This window comes from Prinia subflava, chromosome 8, assembly GCF_021018805.1.
Source record: "Prinia subflava isolate CZ2003 ecotype Zambia chromosome 8, Cam_Psub_1.2, whole genome shotgun sequence".
NCBI lineage: Eukaryota > Metazoa > Chordata > Aves > Passeriformes > Cisticolidae > Prinia > Prinia subflava.
Window position 1 is genome coordinate 20,180,634 of NC_086254.1, and position 21,463 is coordinate 20,202,096.

Here is a 21,463-nt window from a genome sequence, read left to right on the forward strand (position 1 = left end):
GTGAGTGATGCAGTGTGAGAAAGAGAGATGGTCTTGATGGTCTTGATGGTGGATCAGCCTTGTGCAGCAACAGGTCAGACTTTGGAGTGTTCTTTGCACTGGTTTAGTCACACATTTGAAGCACAGAACAATATTGCCTGCTCTGAAGACAATGACCTCTAACCCAGTCAGTGCCAGTACCCAGTCAACCCAGTACACAGACTGGTGTAAGAGACTTAAAGTCTACAATTGCCTTAAACACTGTCAAGGCCACAGAATATGATAAGCCACTACAGTGGCAACTTGAGATAAGCACACAGAGAGGAATTTGCATCTGAAAGGTGATAATTCCGGCCTGGTGTGGCAGATCTGGGGAACATCCTTGTTAATGCATCCAGACAAAAATTTCCACTGTGGCAGACTGTGGGAGAGAAAGCAACTGCTTATACACATTCCTTCCCAAGCTGGGGGCACTGTATCTGAGGATAACCAGAACTTGGACTGTATCAAGGTGATACCCCAGAAGAACGACTCAGAGACCCCCAACACTGAGAAGACCAGAAGGAAAAATCAACATAGGATACCGCTGGATCCATGCGGTGGTGATATCTTTCAACTTAAAATGAGATAATCTCTCTCTCTCCCACTCTCACTCTCTTCCTCTCTCCCACCATCCTCTATCTCATATTTCTTCCTGTCTATCTCTACCTCACATTTACCATTAAATAAAATTTATCCTATTGACTTAGAAATATGGTCTCATCTGCACCTTAATTTGGGCAGAGGCACTTCTTAATTATCAGATCAAAACAACTCGTCTTCCATTCCATCTCCTGTTGTAGCCTGGGGCTTTTCTTGATTTGCTCCTGCCCCCGAAGAATGATGGCAGCCAGGACAAGATAAAATGTCTTTCCTCCTCTCCTCTCTCTTCCTCTCTCCTCCTATCCACTTCCATGAGACTTTTGGGCTTTCTGCCCTTCCAGGGCCCTCTGTAACCCAGGCTTCTCAACCAGTGTCAGCAGTGGCCACATGCCCCTTCTGCAGAATGAGCACCAAGGCCAAGAGGGAGCTGTGGGCAGAGCTGGATCTGATGGTCAGGGGGTGAGTTGGAGCCACGGCTTCCTTCCTCACCTGCAAGTTACAGTGTCCCAGGAGAATTTTGAGACCATCCAAGGATTTATAATTATGGGTGCAATGGCCCAATGGAAACCAGTGATGACTGGTGTCCATCAGGGATCAACACAGGGACCAATATTTGTTAATATGTTCATCAATAACATAGATAGTGGGGCTGAGTGGATGCTCAACAAGTTTGTGAATGACACCAAGCTGAGGCTTGAGGAAAGTGTTTCAATTCAGGCAGATCTTGGAAGATTTGAGAATGGTCCCATGTGAAACTCAGGAATTTCTACAAGGCCAAGACTGGAAGAGAAATGGTTTAGACCAGCTCTGCAGAGAAGGGACCAGAAATCATGGAGGTAGAAATATAGGACATGAGCCAGCAATGTGTTCTGAACATTTAGAAATTCAATCATGTCCTGGTCTGCACAAACAGAAGTACAGCCAGCAGGTCAGCTCTCGTCAGACCCCACCAGGAGTGTTGTGTCCAGTCTGGAGTCCCCAGTTCAAATAGGCATGGACCTGTTGGAGCAGTTCCAGACAAGGGCTGCAAAAATGATCACATGGATGCATCACCCCTGCCATGGAGAAAGGCTGAGGGACTTGAGTTTTTTCAGGCAGGAGAAGAGCAGGTTCTGCAGAGACTTTATTGCAGCATTTCAGTATGTAAAGGGGATAAATAAAGAAGCTGGAGAGAGACATTATATCAAGGCCTGCAGTGATTGGACAAGGAGTAACAATTTTAAACTGAAATAGAGTGGATGTAGTGGGGACATAAGGAAGAAGTTAATGGTGTGGTGGGAAATGGCAAATGCCGTGTCCCATCATGGGAAGTGTTCAGAGTGAGGTTTAATGGATATTTGAGTAACTGTTATAGTGGCACAGTACTGATAGGAAAGGTTTGTCTGGCACCTGATGGGAAGCTGTAACCTGTGTCCTTGCAGTAACACATTCCCTGCTTGGTACTTCTGATGCAGTGCTGAGCTGAGTGAGAAGCAAGAAAAAAGTGTATGAAGAAAGTACAAGTGAGCCACTGAATTGTTTACAGAAATTCCATTCTGATGAAAAGAGACAGAGAAACTCAGAACCCAGAGGCTCCCTCAGAGCACACTGGGCACACCCAATGCCAGCCCCTGTTGACAGCCAGTGCAAAACCAGCACCAACAACCCCTCCCAGAAACACCCCTGGGCAACCTCTCTGCCCTGGGACAGCGTCTGCAGGGCAAAGGATGACACAAAGGCACAGGCTGGGATGCAGCAGAATTTAATGAGTCAAAAAAACAAAAAAAAAAAGAGAGGGGGATCCAGGAGGAGGCCACAGTGCAGGGAGCAGCTTCAGCAGGGGAGGCCCCTGATGCCACAGAGGCCACTGCCCAAGCCCGAGAGGCCAAAGCCCCCAGAGCTGATGGGCACTCCCTGAGTGCTGAGGATGTTGCCAACAGCAGCAGAGGTGGAGGATCCCACGGCAGTGTTCTGTGGGAAGGAGCTGAGGATGGGGCCGGGCAGGGTCACCACGACAGGCGAGGGCTGGATGAACACGGTGGAGTTCTGGCACTGCCTGACACAGGGCTCATTGCAGCTGTTGGCCAGCGGGGTGGGGCCGCAGGGCTGGCACGGGCTGTAGCAGGACATGGCTTGGGGCTGCAGGTGCACCTGGCAGAGGGGACAAGAAAAAGTCATGTGGGGTGTTTGAAGAGCAACTCGTCACCACACCACACAGCTGCCCTGTCAGGCCAAGATGGGAATAAGAGCTGGAGGTGTTGGACTGATACCCACAGGCTTCTCCTTCCATTAAGCCAAGAAGTTCCCTGCCAAGAGCAACCAAGCCCAGGGTAATCCCACCTATCCCATCACTCACTTCAGTCAAGTCCTAAACTCTCCCTATGAACACGTTCTGTTCCTGTCCCTCTCCCATCATAAGCAGCCCCATAGCATAGACAAAGGTGCAGGTATGTGCAGAAAACAAAAGGAGGGAGAAGAGGAGTGAGAGGAGAAAAGTCTTCAGCCTTACCTTGTTCTCACTGAGATGGAGGCAAGAGGACTGGATGTGAGAGTGAGGAGAAGGGCTGGCTTTTATTCTTCTCCTGCACTGCCCCAGGCCCACAGTCACTGCACTAGAGCAGTAATTTTCCAACAGACTCATCACCCAAGCAAACTATCCTCCCAAATGCCACAAGCTGTGCTTTTCCTTCTGTCAATGCTGCCTTTTAATTTCCTCATTTCTGACATTGCTGCTCTACCTTGCATGATCCTTTCATGTGCCACAATGAGAAGATACCCCAGGAAGAGTCATGCCAGTGAGTGCAGAAGTACAGGAGAGGGCCTGTGCAGGCAAATGTTGGCTTGGGGCAGGGAAGTGCTGTTTGTAATTGCAGTGGGTGAGCTCCAAGTCAATGATTGTCTGAGAAAATTCAACCCATACAAGCAGAGGGTAAGAGGGATGCACAGGCCTCATCTACCTGGCCTGAGGCTTATCTCAGGCTGTGGTAGGGGGCTTGCCTGAATACTTAACAGAGTTAAAGGTTTGCAGAAAACATCTCCCCACCATCTGGGACACATCTCTGGGCTTCACGTGACACCACTTCTCCTGGCATTAGCACTCCTCATGCTCCCTTTCCCCTGACCCAAAGGCTGCCTCAGCCTGGAGCACAAATCAGCATCACTGCAGAAGCTGGAAACCTGCCCAGCTCCCCAGTGAATGGGAGCTGGAAGGACCCTGTGCTACCACAGGGTGCCTGGGGATGCTCAGGGAGGGGACATGTTCAGAAGGGCCCTGGGTGCAAACCCAGCTCTTAAACCACATCAAGCAGGGCTGTACTTCCCTGCCCTGCAGTCATGGAGGCAGCTGGGGAGCGTGCCAGGAGGGCAGGGGAATGCCTTCAGTAGGCAAATCTCCAGGGAGAGACTCTCCCTACCTGTTGAGAGTCACGGTCTAATTTTAGGTTGGCTGTGTGTCAGCGTTGGGATGTGCTGTGTGCAGGCCCATGACCCACACACAGCTGCATTCCCCTCCAGCAAGGGCAGCTTCATCCACACCTCAGGAAAAACCATCTTCAGTCTCTGGCCTGTTCCTTGTACAGAGCTCCAGGCAGCTCACACAGACATTGCCCACAGATCAGGGGGCTTTCAGGACAATCAGCTTCTTTTGGAAAAGTATCCTCGGCTAGTATGGGGACAAAGTATGGTGCCAAAGTGTATGGGAGATGAGGAAAATGGGAAGAATGAAGTATTTACTGAACCTCCACACATCCCTACAAGAGTGAGAAGGGACCCAACTCTATGAGGCATCTCATGGAATCCTGGCACTCAGGAGAACAAAGTTATCTTCCCTCACAACTGCTGATGGTACACATTGGTAACCCCGCTAGACAGCCCTGAGAGGGGACAACCTTGCCAAACAAACTGCCACATGAGGAGAAGACAGGCTTGGTGGGAGGGTATGCTCAGCTGCCTGCAAAGAGGGGAGGAAACAACAAGGCCATATTCTCCCAGATAGGTGTCAACTCTCTGCACAGACCCCTCCACCACCTGCAACTCATCTTCTGCACGTACTGGTGTGTCACTGCCCAGAAAACCCTTGGATCTTTTCATCTCAAGGCTTGAAAGAATCCTTGGAGGCCTATTGGCCACGTCAAAAAAGAAGGAAATGAAAATGGCAGTGTTGATGGAAACAAAAGCACACCCTGTGGCATTAGGGAGGATATTCTGCTTGGCAAGCAAGTCTGTAGGAAAATTACTGCCCTTGTGCAGTGACTGTGGGCCCGGGGCAGTGCAGGAGCAGTATAAAAGCAGGACCTTCCCCTCACTCTCCCATCCACTCTTTACGGCTCCATCTCCCTGGGAACAAGGTGAGTTTCAAAGACTTTTGTCTTGTCTTCCTCCTTGTCCTCCTTTTTGTCCCCTTGTGGGTTGTCTCTGCACATACCTCTCTCTGTAACATTCTGAGGCCCTGAGGATGCTTACTCTGGGAGAGGAAATGGTGCAGACAGTGGGGAACGGAAAAGGTTCAGGCTTTGCAGAGAGGTCTCCGAAGCCATGGGCTACCTGGGGTCCTCCATGAGTCTGCAATTCCTGCTGAGCTCTTCTGAGGGAAAGGAGAAGCCTGTGAGCTCCTGGTGAAGCCCTTTACAGATGAGGAAAACGGTCTCCCTCATGTAGGGGCTGACACATTATACTTCAATCACTCATGCCTTGATTTACTTCCCTCTCTCCCAGGTGCACCTGCAGCCCCAAGCCATGTCCTGCTACAGCCCGTGCCGGCCCTGCCAGCCCTGCGGCCCCACCCCGCTGGCCAACAGCTGCAATGAGCCCTGTGTCAGGCAGTGCCAGGACTCCACCGTGGCCATCCAGCCCTCGCCTGTCGTGGTGACCCTGCCCGGCCCCATCCTCAGCTCCTTCCCACAGAACACTGTGGTGGGATCCTCCACCTCTGCTGCTGTTGGCAACATCCTCAGCACTCAGGGAGTGCCCATCAGCTCTGGGGGCTTTGGCCTCTCGGGCTTGGGCAGTGGCCTCTGTGGCATCAGGGGCCTCCCCTGCTGAAGCTGCTCCCTGCACTGTGGTCTCCTCCTGGATCCCCCTCTTTTTCCTGTTTTGACTCATTAAATTCTGCTGCATCCCAGCCTGTGCCTTTGTGTCATCCTTTGCCCTGCAGACGCTGTCCCAGGGCAGAGAGGTTGCCCAGGGTGTTTCTGGGAGGGGTTTTTGGTGCTGGTTTTGCACTGGCTGTCAACAGGGGCTGGCACTGGGTGTGCTCTGTGTGCTCTTGTTGCAGCCGTGAGGCCTGGTGGCCTCTCTGGTGGTCAGTCACCTAAGGGCAGAAATGCCTGGTCATGGTGACTAGGCCAAAATAACCCTTCTCCCGCGCTTGGACCCTCTCTTATCTCCCTGTGTCCTGGTTTAGGACAAATTAGGGGAAAATCTCCACAACTCTCTCCCCCACCACCAGGTTCGGGAGGAATTTCCTCAGAGGAAAAGTGGAAAAAACTTGTTTATTAAGAAACAACAAAAAACCACTCCCCAACACAAGAAAAACAGTCCGAGATGACAACAAGTGTTTTCACCAGTCCAAGAGAGGGTGAGCAGTCTCTGCTGGGGAGGTGCCAAAGCTTCTCTCAGGTGTAGACTCCGGGGAGGTTTCCCTTGGCGTTCCCGAATCAGGGCGCGAAGCAGGTCCGATGTCTTCAGGGAAGGGGTGGAAGGAAAGAAGGGGAAAAACAAAAGCAGAAAAATGGCAAAAAGCAAGCAAAAAAGCAGAAAGCAAGAGACCAAAGCCAGCAAAGTGAGCCTAAGCTAACAGCAGCAAGCCAAAAAGCAAGCAGCCAGGGGAGGGGCTCAGCTATAGACAAAACAAACTGAGAACATGGGAACAGAAACACACGATTTGGGATACAAAGCATGAAAATGTCCTGTCACCCCAGGTCACCCTGTAAGACAACAGGTCACTTTCTACCCCAACTCATACTATTGGACCCCTTCTCAAAACCTCAGTACCCTATAAAAACCCCACTTTTCCCCCAGCTCAGTAGAAGAGCTGTCCCTGGAACCCTTCACGGAAGAAGCTAATAAAGATTCATCTGTGGAACTCCATACGGCGCTTCTCCTCTCTCTCCCTGTGTCTGCCAAGGCACCTTAGCAAGCTTATGAGCTGAGAATCACTGCAAAAGAGCTGATCACTGCTAAGAGCTGAATATCACTATAACTAAGCTTGCTAAGTGTTGCCTGTGCCTGGGAGCTTTGCCGGAGTTGATTGGGCAGGGGGGTACACGTAGGTGCACCCCTAACCAGGAACAACCAAGGCAGCCGAGACCAACTGAAGCTACCGGGAGAAAAACAAAATGCTCTGAGTGACCCTCTGGGTTCTGAGTTTCGCTGTCCCGATGAATCTGAAAGGAAGGATAAAATCCCAGAATGGGTTAGGTTTGAAAAGACCTTAAAGATCACCCAGTCTCACCCCCTTGTCATGGGCAAGGACACCTTCCACTATCCCAGATTGCTCCAAGCCCCATCTCAGCCTTGAACACTTCCAGGGATCCAGGCTGAGATATGTACAGTTTACTAGAAGCAGTAATGAGATAAGAAAATTAACTATAACCACAGCAATATTCATAACAAAAGTGTACAAAAGAGAGAGTGACTCACATGCCAAAATGCAACCATGGAGATCCCGACCCAACTGCAGCCACAACCACCAGGACTACAAGAGAGCCCTTCCTTCCTAAAGAGACTCCCTTCCCCTTCCCAGCTCCAGCCATGACCTAAGGGGTTACAGGAAAACCTCTGGGTCCTGGCCATGCCCTCTCCTGGCTACTGCAAAAATTAACTCTGCCCTGGTTGGAACTAGGACTGACACCAAATATTCTCCTGAACTGAGGTAAATTTGACATATTACACTATTTTCAGCAGTTGGAAGAGTCCAATAAAGATCATCTAGTCCAACCCCTTTCCATGGACAGGGATATCTGTCACTGAATCAGGTTCCTATAAAGTCCTTCAAACCTGACCTTGGACCCTTCTCACGATGCCTACCAGATCACTCTATAGACAACATTTTCCAGAGCCTCACCACACTCATCATCACCAATTTCTTTCTTTTGTGCCTTCTACATCTACCCTACTTCACATTAAATATCTTGATCCTTGTTCAATCACTACAAGCCTTGATATAATGTCTGTCTCCAGCTTCCTTAAATGTCGCCTTTCCTGGGTTTTCTCTTTTGGCCCTTTCTTTCTTAAATCTATTTCAACTGAAAGGTCTCTCTCTCTGTCTGTCTTGCTCTCCCAGTTCTCCCCAGCCCCACTGGGAAAGCAGATCTGGAGAAGAGCTGCTCAGTGCTGAGTGCTGACTGAATTAAACACACCCACACAGGCCCACAGCTGGGGCTTCTCCTCCTGGCCCTGCTCGTGCCCTGTCTGTGCCCAGGGCGTCCTGAGAATGCTTCTGCGGAGAGGGAGCTTGGAGAGACATCAGGCAGGAGCAGAGGCAGCTGGTGTCAGAGGGCTGAGGGTCTCAAAGGGCTATCCAGGAGCAGCTGAGGCAGCAGAGTGGCTGAAGTGCTGCAGGACACAGCTGGGCACAGGGACACACACCCCCACAGAGACCTCATGACAACCAGCTTGGCAACAACCAGCCCCATCTCCCCTGTGCCCTCCCCCGTGTTGGGCTCAGGCTGCGATGCAAGAACCACCTGGACCAGGTGGAGTGGGTTTGGTGTAAGGTGGCTGGGATGGTGAGGAGATCACAGCTCTTGGTTGGAGAGAAGAGGCTGAAGGCACAGGAAGTATAGGGAAGGCCCATTGCTGAGTGTAGAGGAAAGAATGCTTTAAGGGAGACCAAAAATCATCTTTCTCGTCATTGTGATTGTTGAAGAGCATTAGACCATGCTGTCCAGCCCAAGGTCAGTAGAGAAAATTAGAAAACAGAATTCCTTATTGAATTACTAAGAATATTTAAATTGAGCCTGTGTTAACACCCTATGAACAACCATTCCCTAAAATACCCTCCCACAACCAGCCCTGAACAACACGTCTCTTTCTGGGTGTGTTGGGAGATGATTTGTAGGGGAATAAATGAGAGGAAAATGTGGACTGTGATGCAAAAGAACTTTAATGAGTCAAAACAGGAAAATTAGGTCAATACAAGCAGGCATGCCAATGCAGAGAGCACGAGGGGCAAACAACAGACAGTTGTTCTCCAAGGTGAGTTTTCCAAGCAGGTCCTCCCCAGGATGGCTGTGTGGGGCTCACAGTCCTAGAGAGCACAAGGGAACAAGGACACAGGAGGGAAAGGAGGCAGTGGCAGAGGCAGAGGCAGGGTTGGGCTGTGCTTCCCAAGAGCCCAGGCTGGCCCTGTCCTTCTGCAAGGGCTGCTGGGCTTGCTCAGCCCCTCAGGAAGCAACAAGCCGCTGCTGCGTCCCCAGGGCGGTTCCATGCTGGCAGTGCCTGGGTTCCTTCCCCAGGGCCACGGCCAGCAGCTTCAGCAGGGGAGGCCCCTGATGCCACAGAGGCCACTGCCCAAGCCCGAGAGGCCAAAGCCCCCAGAGCTGATGGGCACTCCCTGAGTGCTGAGGATGTTGCCAACAGCAGCAGAGGTGGAGGATCCCACGGCCGTGTTCTGAGGGAAGGAGCTGAGGATGGGGCCGGGCAGGGTCACCACGACAGGCGAGGGCTGGATGAACACGGTGGAGTCCTGGCACTGCCTGACACAGGGCTCATTGCAGCTGTTGGCCAGCGGGGTGGGGCCGCAGGGCTGGCAGGGCCGGCACGGGCTGTAGCAGGACATGGCTTGGGGCTGCAGGTGCACCTGGGAGAGAGGGCAGAGAGGAGCAGAGTTGAGAATGGGCTATGTCAGAGCAGTCTGTTCGTGCACCATGACAGAGAAAAGCAAAGAGAAGGAGAAGACAGCAGGAGGCTGCTTAGAGAGGCCCGACAGCCTCACTCTCTGCTCAAGCCCCTGAGAATGTCCTGAAGAGTGACCAAGCCCAGGGACTTCCACACCTAGGACAGAATTCAGGACACATCTCAGACAAAACCCAGCCTCTCTCCATGCACAACTTCTGCCCCTTCCCTCTCTCATAACGAGCTGTCCTCAAGAACCCACCTGCGATTAAAGCAGAGAATGTGATCAGGAAGCCCAAAGGAGGAAGAAAAGAAAGGGTTTCAGACTCACCGTGATGCCAAGGAGATGGAGGTGAGAGGAGTGAATGAGAGAGCAAGGAGAACGTCCCCCTTTTATACTGCTCCTGCACTGCCCCAGGCCCACAGGCACTGCACAAAGGCCGTAATTTTCCAACACATTCACCTCCAAAGCAAAATATCCTCCCTAACACCACAGGTTGTGGTTTGATCTCCATCAACCCTGCCATTTCGTTTCCTCATTTCTGACATGCTTGGTCCGTGCTGCAGCTCCTTTCACGTGTGCCATGCGATGCCTGAGGATACCCGGGGTCAGAGCGTGTCCCTGCAGGCACAGGATGTGCCCCCACGGAGGAGGGTCCCGTGCAGGCAGGGGATGTTGGCTCAGGGCAGTGCATTGGCCTTGTTGGCAGCTGCCTCTGCAGGGACAGCCCCAGCTCTGCCCTGCACAGAGCAGCAGAGCACCCAAAGCCTCCTCTCCTCACAGCAAGTCCTGCCTGCTGCTCTGTCCTCCCTCTTACCTCACTCCAACACTCACTGGACACTGCTTCCCCAGGGAAATGCTTTCCTCTCTGGATGCCCTTTGCTGATGCAGAATGTTTGCCAGGCTGGCTGAGTATTCCAGGGTTGGGGTTGGAAAGCCAAAGCCCACCTGGAGCTGAATCAGGAAAGCTTGTGGTGGCAAACAGGAAGATCTTCCTCACAGGGCAACAGCAAAAGGGAGGCTTGAGCCAAGGTTGACTGGGGCAGGGGTTACAGGAAGGGGGAAGGTTCTCCAAGGCTTCTGGGCCTTGGTCTTCACTGGCAACCTTTTCTGTCACAGGAGAAGGTTCCTGAAATTCCTCAGAAATAGGAGTAGGGAAAACCTCCCCACAACAGTGGAGGAGGATCAGCTGTGGGAACATTTCATCAGACTGGGCCAATGTAAGTGTGTGACCTGGTGATGGACACAGGAGTGTTGGTGTCGAAGAAAGCACCTCCAAGCACCCTTTGGGAGGTGCTGGCAGTCAGGGAATGCAGCTGAGGGACAGAGAGAAAGACATGGTCAGGGAGGATATGAATAGCAATGTAGAGACCCTGGACTTCAAACATGCCAACTCTTCCACTCACTCAGGCATCTGGGAGATTAGATGTGCCTTCACAGGCACCTGTAAAGAGCAAGAGATCAGAAAGGCTGGCAGCATCTTAGAGGCACTTTGTGGTTCAAAAAAACATGAAAAGTCAAGGCAAAATACAGAACAACAGGATGAGATGCTGATGGAGAGACAGAATGGACACAAGGACTCCTCTTCCTGGTCAAAGACACCTGGTTGTGGAGGGGAGCTCTCCTGGAGGCTCAGGAGCTGAATGAAGGGATTTCTGAGAACACTGCCCCACTGCTTGGACACATCCTGGGGTCCAAAGCTCTCTGGCTTCTGCAGAGCATTGGGACTTCAGCCCACCCCTTTCCAATGCTCCAAATGTCTCCTCAGCCCAGAGGACAACCTAGCACCATTGAGAGGGAAGGAAATCTCCTCCATTGCCCCAACATGTGAGAGCTTTGGGGAACCTGCAGTGCAACATGCCTGGGGATGCTCAGGGAGGGAATACGCTCGGAAAAGCCCCGGGTACAAAACCTGCTGTGACACTACACCAAGGACTGAGGCACTTCTCTGCCCTGCAGGCATGGAGGCAGCTGGGACGCGGCCCAGAATGACAAGGGAATGCCTTCAGTAGGAAAACCTCCAGGGAGAGACTCTCCCTACCAGTGGCCAGTCATGCTCTAATTTTGGGTTGGCCGTGTGTCAGCCTTTTGGTGTGAGGCCAAGCCAGGAGGGCGTGATGTCTGCAGGCCTGTCCAAGGCAGGGCTGGATCCCCTCCAGCAAGGGCAGCTCCATCCTGGCCCTGGGAGAAAGGGATGCTTGGCAGCTCCCTCACATGTCACAGGTGTTCTCAGCACTGACAGCAGGTATTGGAAAAGTGGCCTGTGCTTGTGTGTCATCCAGGTCAGTTCCACATTGTGCAGCCATAGGGCATGGTGCGTGAGGAGAGAGGGAGGAACAAGGAACGGTCCAGACACCCAACACCTCCCCCAGATACTGAGCAGGAACCCAATGGCACAGGGCTCTTGATTCCTGCCAAAGATCAGAGAATCATTGAATCACACAATCACAAGGATCAGCAAAGACCTCCAAGGTTGTTGAGTCCAACCATTACTCATATGTTCCTGCAAGAAAAATCATTTGGCTTCTCATGCCTTAAGATGAAAGGGATCTTCATGACCTAGTGGGGATGTCAGAAACGAGGACATTAAATGACAGCGTTGATGGAAACCAAAATATACCCTGTGGCATTAGGGAGGATATTTTGCTTTGGAGATGAGTCTGTAGGAAAATTGTTGCCCTGTGCAGTTACTGTGGGCCTGGGGCACTGCAGGAGCAGTATAAAAGCAGCTCCTTCTCCTCACTCTCTCATCCACTCTTCCAGCCTCCAGCTCCTTGGGAATAAGGTGAGTTTGGAGCATGACTCCTCCTCCTTGTCCTCCTCAAAATGCATTTCTAAGCATATTCCTTGTCTTCAGCTGGGCACTGGGGATTCTTGCCGTGCATGAGGGCAAGAGGCAGAAAGGTCTGGCAGAGATAGACACTGGGGCTTGGCTGAGGTTTGTCTTGAGCTGTTGGTGAGGTGGGGATCTCTATAGACCTTGTCACTATTTGGAAGCCTTTTGTGCTGAGAGAAACACGGTCCTGCTCATGGTGGGGTGACAGGTTAAACCTCACCCACTCCTTGTGCTCTGCTTCCTTCCCCTTCCCTCTCTCCCAGGTGCACCTGCAGCCCCAAGCCATGTCCTGCTACAGCCCGTGCCGGCCCTGCCAGCCCTGCGGCCCCACCCCGCTGGCCAACAGCTGCAATGAGCCCTGTGTCAGGCAGTGCCAGGACTCCACCGTGGCCATCCAGCCCTCGCCTGTCGTGGTGACCCTGCCCGGCCCCATCCTCAGCTCCTTCCCACAGAACACTGCCGTGGGATCCTCCACCTCTGCTGCTGTTGGCAACATCCTCAGCACTCAGGGAGTGCCCATCAGCTCTGGGGGCTTTGGCCTCTCGGGCTTGGGCAGTGGCCTCTGTGGCATCAGGGGCCTCCCCTGCTAAAGCTGCTGGCCGTGGCCCTGGGGAGGGAACCCAGGCACTGCCAGCATGGAACCGCCCTGGGGACGCAGCAGCGGCTTGTTGCTTCCTGAGGGGCTGAGCAAGCCCAGCAGCCCTTGCAGAAGGACAGGGCCAGCCTGGGCTCTTGGCAAGCACAGCCCAGCCCTGCCTCTGCCCTCTGCCACTGCCTCCTTTCCCTCCTGTGTCCTTGTTCCCTTGTGCTCCCCTGGGCTGTGAGCCCCACACAGCCGTCCTGGGGAGGACCTGCTGGCCCTCTCTGGATCAGGCAGATGATCCCTGCTGGGATCTCTGCCACAGCCATGGGATGGGGATTCTAAGCTGACCCTGGTGCTCTCTGCACTGAGGCCTCCACTCAAGAGTGACCTTGTTTTCATCTTTTGACTCATTAAATTTCTGATGCATCCCAGCCCACGCCTCTGTGTCATCCTTTCTCTGTTGTTGGTCTCCCAAGATTTCCACGGAGAGACATTTTGCTCAGGGATGGTTCTGTGTGACAGATCTAGGAGAAGGTGTTTGAGTGCCTTTTAAGACAGGAAGAGTTAAATCTGCTTGATCATGGTATTGGTGCTTTCTATCCCTCTCCATGTGTCTGTGGTATGACCCACTGCAGAAGGTGAGGGGTAACCCAGGTTCTTGTTAAGACATCCCTTGAGATTGATTAGAGGGAACCAACACAGAATGATCAGTGTTTGTAAGTACACACAGAGGGTTTATTGTAGAACAATGTGATTGCTCAGGAAAACACAGCTATAGCCATTTTGGTTATTCTGTAAAGCAATACAACAGCATGAAAGCAAGATGAAAATGCAACCACTTCACCCAGGGACATGCACGAGGCCAAAGAAAGGAAGAGAAATTAAGGGCAAGATTATGAATATCTCTCCAGCCATAGGCCCTGTGATGAGACTTGGTTGCAGCCCAGTCTTGGTCAAAGTGGTCACAGACTGGACCTGTCAGGTGGAGGGGGAAGTCACAAAGAAATGGTGAGAGAAAATCCCTGGGAAAATCCACACAACGTAAAATCTATTTGGTTTACATCCACTCAGTTTCAGGTGGGGACACCCAGGTTCCTCCCCTGAAGGGGGAAGCTTCACACTAGATCATGTAGTGTTGTGGATCATGGGACACTTCAGGAACCCTTGACACCTTCTAAGACAACACAGCTGCCCAGCACACCCAGCACAGCTGCTTTGGTTTTGGCCCAGTATGGCCCATCAGCAGAGATGAACACTGTCAGGCCACACGTGAATGTCCTGGTGCTTCCCCTTGAGGAAGAGAGGGAGCCCCACAACCCCGTGGTCTGTGCAAGGGAAGGCAGCTTAGAGTGACCAGAGGCACCAGCAGCCCCCTCCTATGTCATTCAAAGCCCATCATTCACCCTCAGTCTTACTACATCAGAGGTTGGCCTTTACACATCCAGAGCTCACCTCCCCCAGTTCACCAAAGCACCCCGATCTCCACAAATGGGGGAATATTTGGAGTCATTATCACTTAAGACTTCAGTGTCTAACAGTCTGCAGATGGTTAGAATGAACCAAACCTCTTCACTGACCCTATCTTCCCAAGAATGATTTTATCTCTCTGCCCAAACCATTCTTGTCTCCATGCTCAGCAATCCCTGTGCCCAAGTCAAGTGCTCTGACCTCCTCACCATCCTGGCACCCTGCACCAAAGTCACTCCACTTGGTCCAGGTGGTTCTTGCATTGCAGCCTGAGCCCAACACTGGGGATGGCACCAGGTGAGAGCTGAGCAGAGCAGCATCATCACCCCCACCCATCTCTGGTTCCACTCCTGCTCGCACAGCCCAGGATGATGGTGACAGCCCTTGGCATCTGTGAGCATCAGAGACATTGACAGTGGTTCTGGGTGCACCCTCAGAGCACTTTGTGATGTGGTTTATTGGCCATGGCAATAGTCTGTCAAGGTGATGATCTTGGGGGTTTTTTCCAACCTTAGTGATTTTTGACTCTCAGCAATGACATGATGATGAGGGGAGCAAGCGCTACACTAGATGGGAGCGTTTAAATCCACAGGGATCTTGACAGACTTGAGGAATGGTCCCAAATGGAACTCAGGAACTTCAACAAAGCCAAGTGCAAGGTCCTGACACTGCTTTGGGGCAATCTCAGTCACAATAGGGACTGTGAGGTGGATGGAAGGAGAGCTGCCCTGCAGAGAAGGGCTGCAAAAAATGGTCACATGCATGCATCACCCCTGCTCTGAAGGGCAGCTGAAGCAGTTGAGGTTTTTCAGTCAGGACGACAGCAGGATCTGGGAGACCTTATTGCAGCCTTCCAGTACATCACAGGGTGGTGTAAGGAAGTGGGAGAGAGACATTCTATCAAGTGATTGGACAAGGGGCAGGAGTTTTAAACTGCAATAGACAGTTTAAAACTGGCTATTCCCAACTGCAGCTGAGATACTGTGCATGGCAGGAGGGTTGGACCAAATGATCTTTAACAATCTCTTCCAAGAAAATCCATTCTGTGTTCCTGTGAAAACAGGGGTCTTTGAGAAGGCAGCACAATACACGGTGTCCCTCCCTTTCAGGAACATTTCAGATCCATGGGATCTGCTGGAGTCTGATGGGAATGCAGCATCTCTGTCTGGTCAGTGAAACAGTCACTGCTGAGTACTTGTGTCACCATGTTGAACTGAGAAGGGATAAGAAGTGCAAACAGAGTGGATGTTTGTCCCTGAACAATGCAGGGAAATTCTGCCCTGCTCCAAAGAGGCAGAAAGATTCAAAACCCAGAGGCTCACCCAGAGCACACTGGGCACACCCAATGCCAGCCCCTGTTGACAGCCAGTGCAAAACCAGCCCCAACAACCCCTCCCAGAAACACCCCTGGGCAACCTCTCTGCCCTGGGACAGCGTCTGCAGGGCAAAGGATGACACAAAGGCACAGGCTGGGATGCAGCAGAATTTAATGAGTCAAAAAAGGAAAAAGAGGGGGATCCAGGAGGAGGCCACAGTGCAGGGAGCAGCTTCAGCAGGGGAGGCCCCTGATGCCACAGAGGCCACTGCCCAAGCCCGAGAGGCCAAAGCCCCCAGAGCTGATGGGCACTCCCTGAGTGCTGAGGATGTTGCCAACAGCAGCAGAGGTGGAGGATCCCACGGCCGTGTTCTGTGGGAAGGAGCTGAGGATGGGGCCGGGCAGGGTCACCACGACAGGCGAGGGCTGGATGAACACGGTGGAGTCCTGGCACTGCCTGACACAGGGCTCATTGCAGCTGTTGGCCAGCGGGGTGGGGCCGCAGGGCTGGCAGGGCCGGCACGGGCTGTAGCAGGACATGGCTTAGGGCTGCAGGTGCACCTGGCAGAGGGGGCAGAGGGAAGTAAATCTCAAGGAGTGGGTGAAGACCCAACTGTCACCCCATCATGAGGGAAACAAGAAATGAGCGGGGAATGAGAGCTGAAGGCTGGTTCTGGAGGCACATAGACTCTTCCCCTCACACAAACCCCACCAAAAGCTCAAGCCCAGGGCCATCCCCCACCAGCCCAAAACTGGGGCAATACTTCTGCCAAGTCCCAGAAGTCACAAACCTCCCACTCCTTTCCTCCTCTCACAAAAAGCATCTGCAAGCTCCTGCATGGGACAAAGTCACAGGTATGTACAGAGAAATCCCAGAGGAGAAGGAGCAAATGGAGAATGGGATTCAAACTCACCTTGTTCCAAGGAGATGGAGGTGACTGGAGTGAATGTGAGAGTGAGGAGAAGGTCCTGCATTTATATAGCTCTTGCATTGCCCCAGGCCCACAGTCCTGCACAAGGGCAGTAATTTTACACAGACTCATCTTCAAAGGAAAATATCCCACAGAGTGGCAGCGATTCACATTTTGTTTCCATCTACGCTGCCATTTTATTTCCTTATTTCTGACATTCCTGCCCTGCATTGCAGGATCCTTTCATGTTCTGTGATGAGAAGCCAAAGGATATCCCAGCAGAGCCATGTCAGTGAGAGCACATGACCCAAGTAGGGAATGTTGGTTTAGGGCAGTGAAAAGCAACTCTTTGATATATCCCTTGCAGGAAGTGGCCCTGTCTTACACGGCACATGTCAGAGGGCATCTAAATAATCCACTTTTTTCAGACATTTCACATGCTTCTCTCTTTTCCCTCTCTCTCCGCTCTCTGCAAGGGCCATGAGCTGCAGCATCTCCAGGCTGTGCCAGTGTTTCAGCTCTCTTCCTCTTGATGCCCTTTGCTCTGGAGGGGATGTTCCCAGGCATTACAAAAGCCAAACCCCACCTGGAGCTGAATCGGACAAAGCACATGGAAGGGCAATAAGAGGGTCTTCTCCAGACAGGTCATCAGTAAGGGGAGCCTCAAACAAAGGCAGCCCCAGTATTCAACAGGGCAGCTTCCCTGAGGGCAGGGGGTACAGAAAGGGACGTCCTCAAAAGTTCTTGTCCTTGGTCTTTAGCATCAAGAATCGCTGTCATGAACTGAAGTTCCTGGTACTCCTTGGAACAACTGGAACAGAAAAGACTTCCCCAAACAGCACAGTCCAATGGGGGAACATTCAAACACGCTGGTCTGAAATGATTGTGTGTGAATTGCTGTTATATGTTCACTGGTGTCAGTACAAACCCCTTCTCAACTCCCTTTGAAAGTCCAGCGACAATGGAAAGCATCTGAGAACTGGAAGAAGGCCAGTGAGTGTCTTGTCTTCAAGAGAGGCATGAAAGAGGAGTCAGGGAATAACAGGCCAGTCAGACTTGTCTCGGTATCTGGAAAGGTGATAGAGGAAATGCTACAAAATGCAGCATGCAGTGCTCAGAGAAGAGGTGTGCTCAGAACGGCCCTGGATGCAAATCCTGCGTTCAAACCCCACCAAGGACTGAGGCACTTCCCTGCCCTGCAGACACGCAGGCAGCTGGGACGCGACCCAGGAGGGCAAGGGAATGCCTTCAGTAGGCAAATCTCCAGGGAGAGACTCTCCTAACCCATGGCCAGTCACACCCTAATTTTGGTGTAAAGCCAAGCCATGAGTGCGTGATGTCTGCAGGCTTTGTCCCAGGCAGGGCTGAATTCCCTTCCAGCAAGGGCAGCTCCATCCATAACCCTGGAAAACCATCTTCAAGCACAGGGCTGTGCCCAGACCCACAGCTCCAGGCAGCCCAAATGCCACGGCCCTCAGCATGACTTGCTTGGCAGCACAGCCACAGCTCAGGGTGTTCTCAGAATTGACAATGTGTGGCAGGGCTTTGTCCAGGTCAGGGTGCAAACGGTGCTCCCAAAGGGTGCATTCCAACGGGGTGAAGAGAGAGGGAAGGCACTGTCCCAAGAGTCAACACATCCCTCAGGCAGTAAGGAAGTACAGAACTCCACAGGGGTCAGCTTGAGGCTGGGTTCCTGCCCATACCAATGTGTTCCTGCACAAGAAATCCTTGGACTTCTCCTCCTACTACAAGGTAGCAGCCTCCATAACTTAGTGGGAATGTCAGAAACGAGGAAATTAAATGGCAGCATAGATGGAGACCAAACCACAATGTGTGCCATTGAGAAGAATGTTTTGCTTTGAGGTGAGTCTGTAGGAAAATTATTGTCCTTGTGCAGTGACTGTGAGCCTGGGGCATTGCAGGAGGAGTATAAAAACGGGCCCTTCTCCTCACTCTCTCATTCACTCCTCTCACCTCCATCTCCTTGAGAACCAGGTGAGTCTGAAGCTTTTTCTCATCCTTATCCTCCTCCCACAGGATTTCTATACATGCTTTTTTGTCCCATATGGATTCTTGCCATGAGAAAAGGAAGGGAGCAGAAAGTGGAACACGGGGAAAGGCTGAGGCTTGTCTGAGGTGTTTCCAGAGCTATGGACAGGGATCTTCCTTGGGTAGCTCTTGGCAGGGCTCTTCTGAGGAAAAGAGAAGTCTGTGTGTCTCTCTATACAGCCCCCAAGGTTTGAGTCCAGTTCATGCCTTTGGTCTCTCATGGTGGGCTGACAGGCTGATCCTCACCCACTCCTTGTGCTCTGCTTCCTTCCTTTCCCTCTCTCCCAGGTGCACCTGCAGCCCCAAGCCATGTCCTGCTACAGCCCGTGCCGGCCCTGCCAGCCCTGCGGCCCCACCCCGCTGGCCAACAGCTGCAATGAGCCCTGTGTCAGGCAGTGCCAGGACTCCACTGTGGCCATCCAGCCCTCGCCTGTCGTGGTGACCCTGCCCGGCCCCATCCTCAGCTCCTTCCCACAGAACACCGCCGTGGGATCCTCCACCTCTGCTGCTGTTGGCAACATCCTCAGCACTCAGGGAGTGCCCATCAGCTCTGGGGGCTTTGGCCTCTCGGGCTTGGGCAGTGGCCTCTGTGGCATCAGGGGCCTCCCCTGCTAAAGCTGCTGGCCGTGGCCCTGGGGAGGGAACCCAGGCACTGCCAGCATGGAACCGCCCTGGGGACGCAGCAGCGGCTTGTTGCTTCCTGAGGGGCTGAGCAAGCCCAGCAGCCCTTGCAGAAGGACAGGGCCAGCCTGGGCTCTTGGCAAGCACAGCCCAGCCCTGCCTCTGCCCTCTGCCACTCTTCATTTCCCTCCTGTGTCCTTGTTCCCTTGTGCTCCCCTGGGCTGTGAGCCCCACACAGCCGTCCTGGGGAGGACCTGCTGGCCCTCTCTGGATCTGGCAGATGATCCCTGCTGGAATCTCTGCCACAGCCATGGGATGGGGATTCTAAGCTGACCCTGGTGCTCTCTGCACTGAGGCCTCCACTCAATAGAGACCTTGTTTTCATCTTTTGACTCATTAAATTTCTGATGCATCCCAGCCCACGCCTCTGTGTCATCCTTTCTCTGTTGTTGGTCTCCCAAGATTTCCACGGAGAGACATTTTGCTCAGGGATGGTTCTGTGTGACAGATCTAGGAGAAGGTGTTTGAGTGCCTTTTAAGACAGGAAGAGTTAAATCTGCTTGATCATGGTATTGCTGCTTTCTATCCCTCTCCATGTGTCTGTGGTATGACCCACTGCAGAAGGTGAGGGGTAACCCAGGTTCTTGTTAAGACATCCCTTGAGATTGATTAGAGGGAACCAACACAGAATGATCAGTGTTTGTAAGTACACACAGAGGGTTTATTGTAGAACAATGTGATTGCACGGGAAAACACAGCTATAGCTGTGGGATTGCATTTTATGGAAATGTTTTACTCTGCCTCACCCCTGGAAAATGTATGGTTTATCTCAAGTCTGTACGCTCCCTGCGGTATCAAGTTATCTGTAACCTCATTGGCTGGAGAATGTTACCGCGCCCCTTTGAACCTCGGTGTTAAGAGTGCTAATGCAAGGGGTCTCGCCCTCTTTGCCCCTCTCCCCCTGGAGGCCTCGGGACGCTCCCCTTCCCTTTTCCCCTTCCCGTTCCCCCTTTCCCTTCCCCTCTCCCTCTGTGAATAAACCCTCACCTCATCAGCACCCCACCGGCGTCTGAGTCTCTTTGCCTGCCAGCACGGGAACGCCATGACCCCTAGGACCCGGGGGTCTCCTGGGGGACCTCCCCCGGGGAGTTCCCCAAAATTTAAACTACAACATATAGCCATTTTGGTTATTCTGTAAAGCAATACAACAGCATGAAAGCAAGATGAAAATGCAACCACTTCACCCAGGGACATGCACGAGGCCAAAGAAAGGAAGAGAAATTAGGTTCAACTCTTATGAATATCTACCCAGCCACAGACCCTGTGACGAGCCTTGGTTGCTGCCCAGTCTTGGTCAAAGTGGTCACAGACTGGACCTGTCAGGTGGAGGGGGAAGTCACAAAGAAATGGTGAGAGAAAATCCCTGGGAAAATCCACACAACGTAAAATCTATTTGGTTTACATCCACTCAGTTTCAGGTGGGGACACCCAGGTTCCTCCCCTGAAGGGGGAAGCTTCACACTAGATCATGTAGTGTTGTGGATCATGGGACACTTCAGGAACCCTTGACACCTTCTAAGACAACACAGCTGCCCAGCACACCCAGCACAGCTGCTTTGGTTTTGGCCCAGTATGGCCCATCAGCAGAGATGAACACTGTCAGGACACTCGTGAATGTCCTGGTGCTTCCCCTGGGGGAAGAGAGGGAGCCCCACAACCCCGTGGTCTGTGCAAGGGAAGGCAGCTTAGAGTGACCAGAGGCACCAGCAGCCCCCTCCTATGTCATTCAAAGCCCATCATTCACCCTCAGTCTTACTACATCAGAGGTTGGCCTTTACACATCCAGAGCTCACCTCCCCCAGTTCACCAAAGCACCCCGATCTCCACAAATGGGGGAATATTTGGAGTCATTATCACTTAAGACTTCAGTGTCTAACAGTCTGCAGATGGTTAGAATGAACCAAACCTCTTCACTGACCCTATCTTCCCAAGAATGATTTTATCTCTCTGCCCAAACCATTCTTGTCTCCATGCTCAGCAATCCCTGTGCCCAAGTCAAGTGCTCTGACCTCCTCACCATCCTGGCACCCTGCACCAAAGTCACTCCACTTGGTCCAGGTGGTTCTTGCATTGCAGCCTGAGCCCAACACTGGGGATGGCACCAGGTGAGAGCTGAGCAGAGCAGCATCATCACCCCCACCCATCTCTGGTTCCACTCCTGCTCGCACAGCCCAGGATGATGGTG

At 52.4% G+C, this 21,463-nt stretch overlaps 6 protein-coding genes across 6 annotated transcripts; 3 read left to right on the forward strand and 3 right to left on the reverse strand.

The window, feature by feature from the left end:
* Positions 1 to 2,287: 2,287 nt before the first annotated feature.
* On the reverse strand, positions 2,288 to 3,241 carry LOC134554359 (feather keratin 1-like). Its single transcript, XM_063404902.1, has 2 exons — positions 3,110 to 3,241; positions 2,288 to 2,751 (listed from the first exon to the last, which is right to left on the reverse strand). The coding sequence occupies exons 1-2, from the start codon at positions 3,239 to 3,241 to the stop codon at positions 2,434 to 2,436; spliced, it is 450 nt and encodes a 149-aa protein (XP_063260972.1). The 3' UTR covers positions 2,288 to 2,433.
* A 2,066-nt stretch (positions 3,242 to 5,307) lies between these two features.
* LOC134553889 (feather keratin Cos1-2-like) lies at positions 5,308 to 5,688 on the forward strand. The gene has a single exon (XM_063404020.1). The coding sequence runs from the start codon at positions 5,335 to 5,337 to the stop codon at positions 5,638 to 5,640; it is 306 nt and encodes a 101-aa protein (XP_063260090.1). The 5' UTR covers positions 5,308 to 5,334; the 3' UTR covers positions 5,641 to 5,688.
* A 3,003-nt stretch (positions 5,689 to 8,691) lies between these two features.
* LOC134553896 (feather keratin 1-like) lies at positions 8,692 to 20,590 on the reverse strand. Its single transcript, XM_063404028.1, has 2 exons — positions 20,527 to 20,590; positions 8,692 to 9,400 (listed from the first exon to the last, which is right to left on the reverse strand). Exon 2 carries the CDS (start codon positions 9,377 to 9,379, stop codon positions 9,074 to 9,076), a length of 306 nt encoding a protein of 101 aa, XP_063260098.1. The 5' UTR covers positions 9,380 to 9,400; positions 20,527 to 20,590; the 3' UTR covers positions 8,692 to 9,073.
* On the forward strand, positions 12,508 to 13,280 carry LOC134553887 (feather keratin 1-like). Its single transcript, XM_063404018.1, has one exon. The coding sequence runs from the start codon at positions 12,557 to 12,559 to the stop codon at positions 12,860 to 12,862; it is 306 nt and encodes a 101-aa protein (XP_063260088.1). The 5' UTR covers positions 12,508 to 12,556; the 3' UTR covers positions 12,863 to 13,280.
* Positions 15,784 to 20,596, reverse strand: LOC134553891 (feather keratin 1-like). Its single transcript, XM_063404022.1, has 2 exons — positions 20,539 to 20,596; positions 15,784 to 16,198 (listed from the first exon to the last, which is right to left on the reverse strand). The coding sequence occupies exon 2, from the start codon at positions 16,175 to 16,177 to the stop codon at positions 15,872 to 15,874; it is 306 nt and encodes a 101-aa protein (XP_063260092.1). The 5' UTR covers positions 16,178 to 16,198; positions 20,539 to 20,596; the 3' UTR covers positions 15,784 to 15,871.
* LOC134553880 (feather keratin 1-like) lies at positions 18,145 to 19,619 on the forward strand. The gene is made up of 2 exons (XM_063404009.1): positions 18,145 to 18,411; positions 18,886 to 19,619. The coding sequence occupies exons 1-2, from the start codon at positions 18,361 to 18,363 to the stop codon at positions 19,210 to 19,212; spliced, it is 378 nt and encodes a 125-aa protein (XP_063260079.1). The 5' UTR covers positions 18,145 to 18,360; the 3' UTR covers positions 19,213 to 19,619.
* Positions 20,597 to 21,463: the final 867 nt, after the last annotated feature.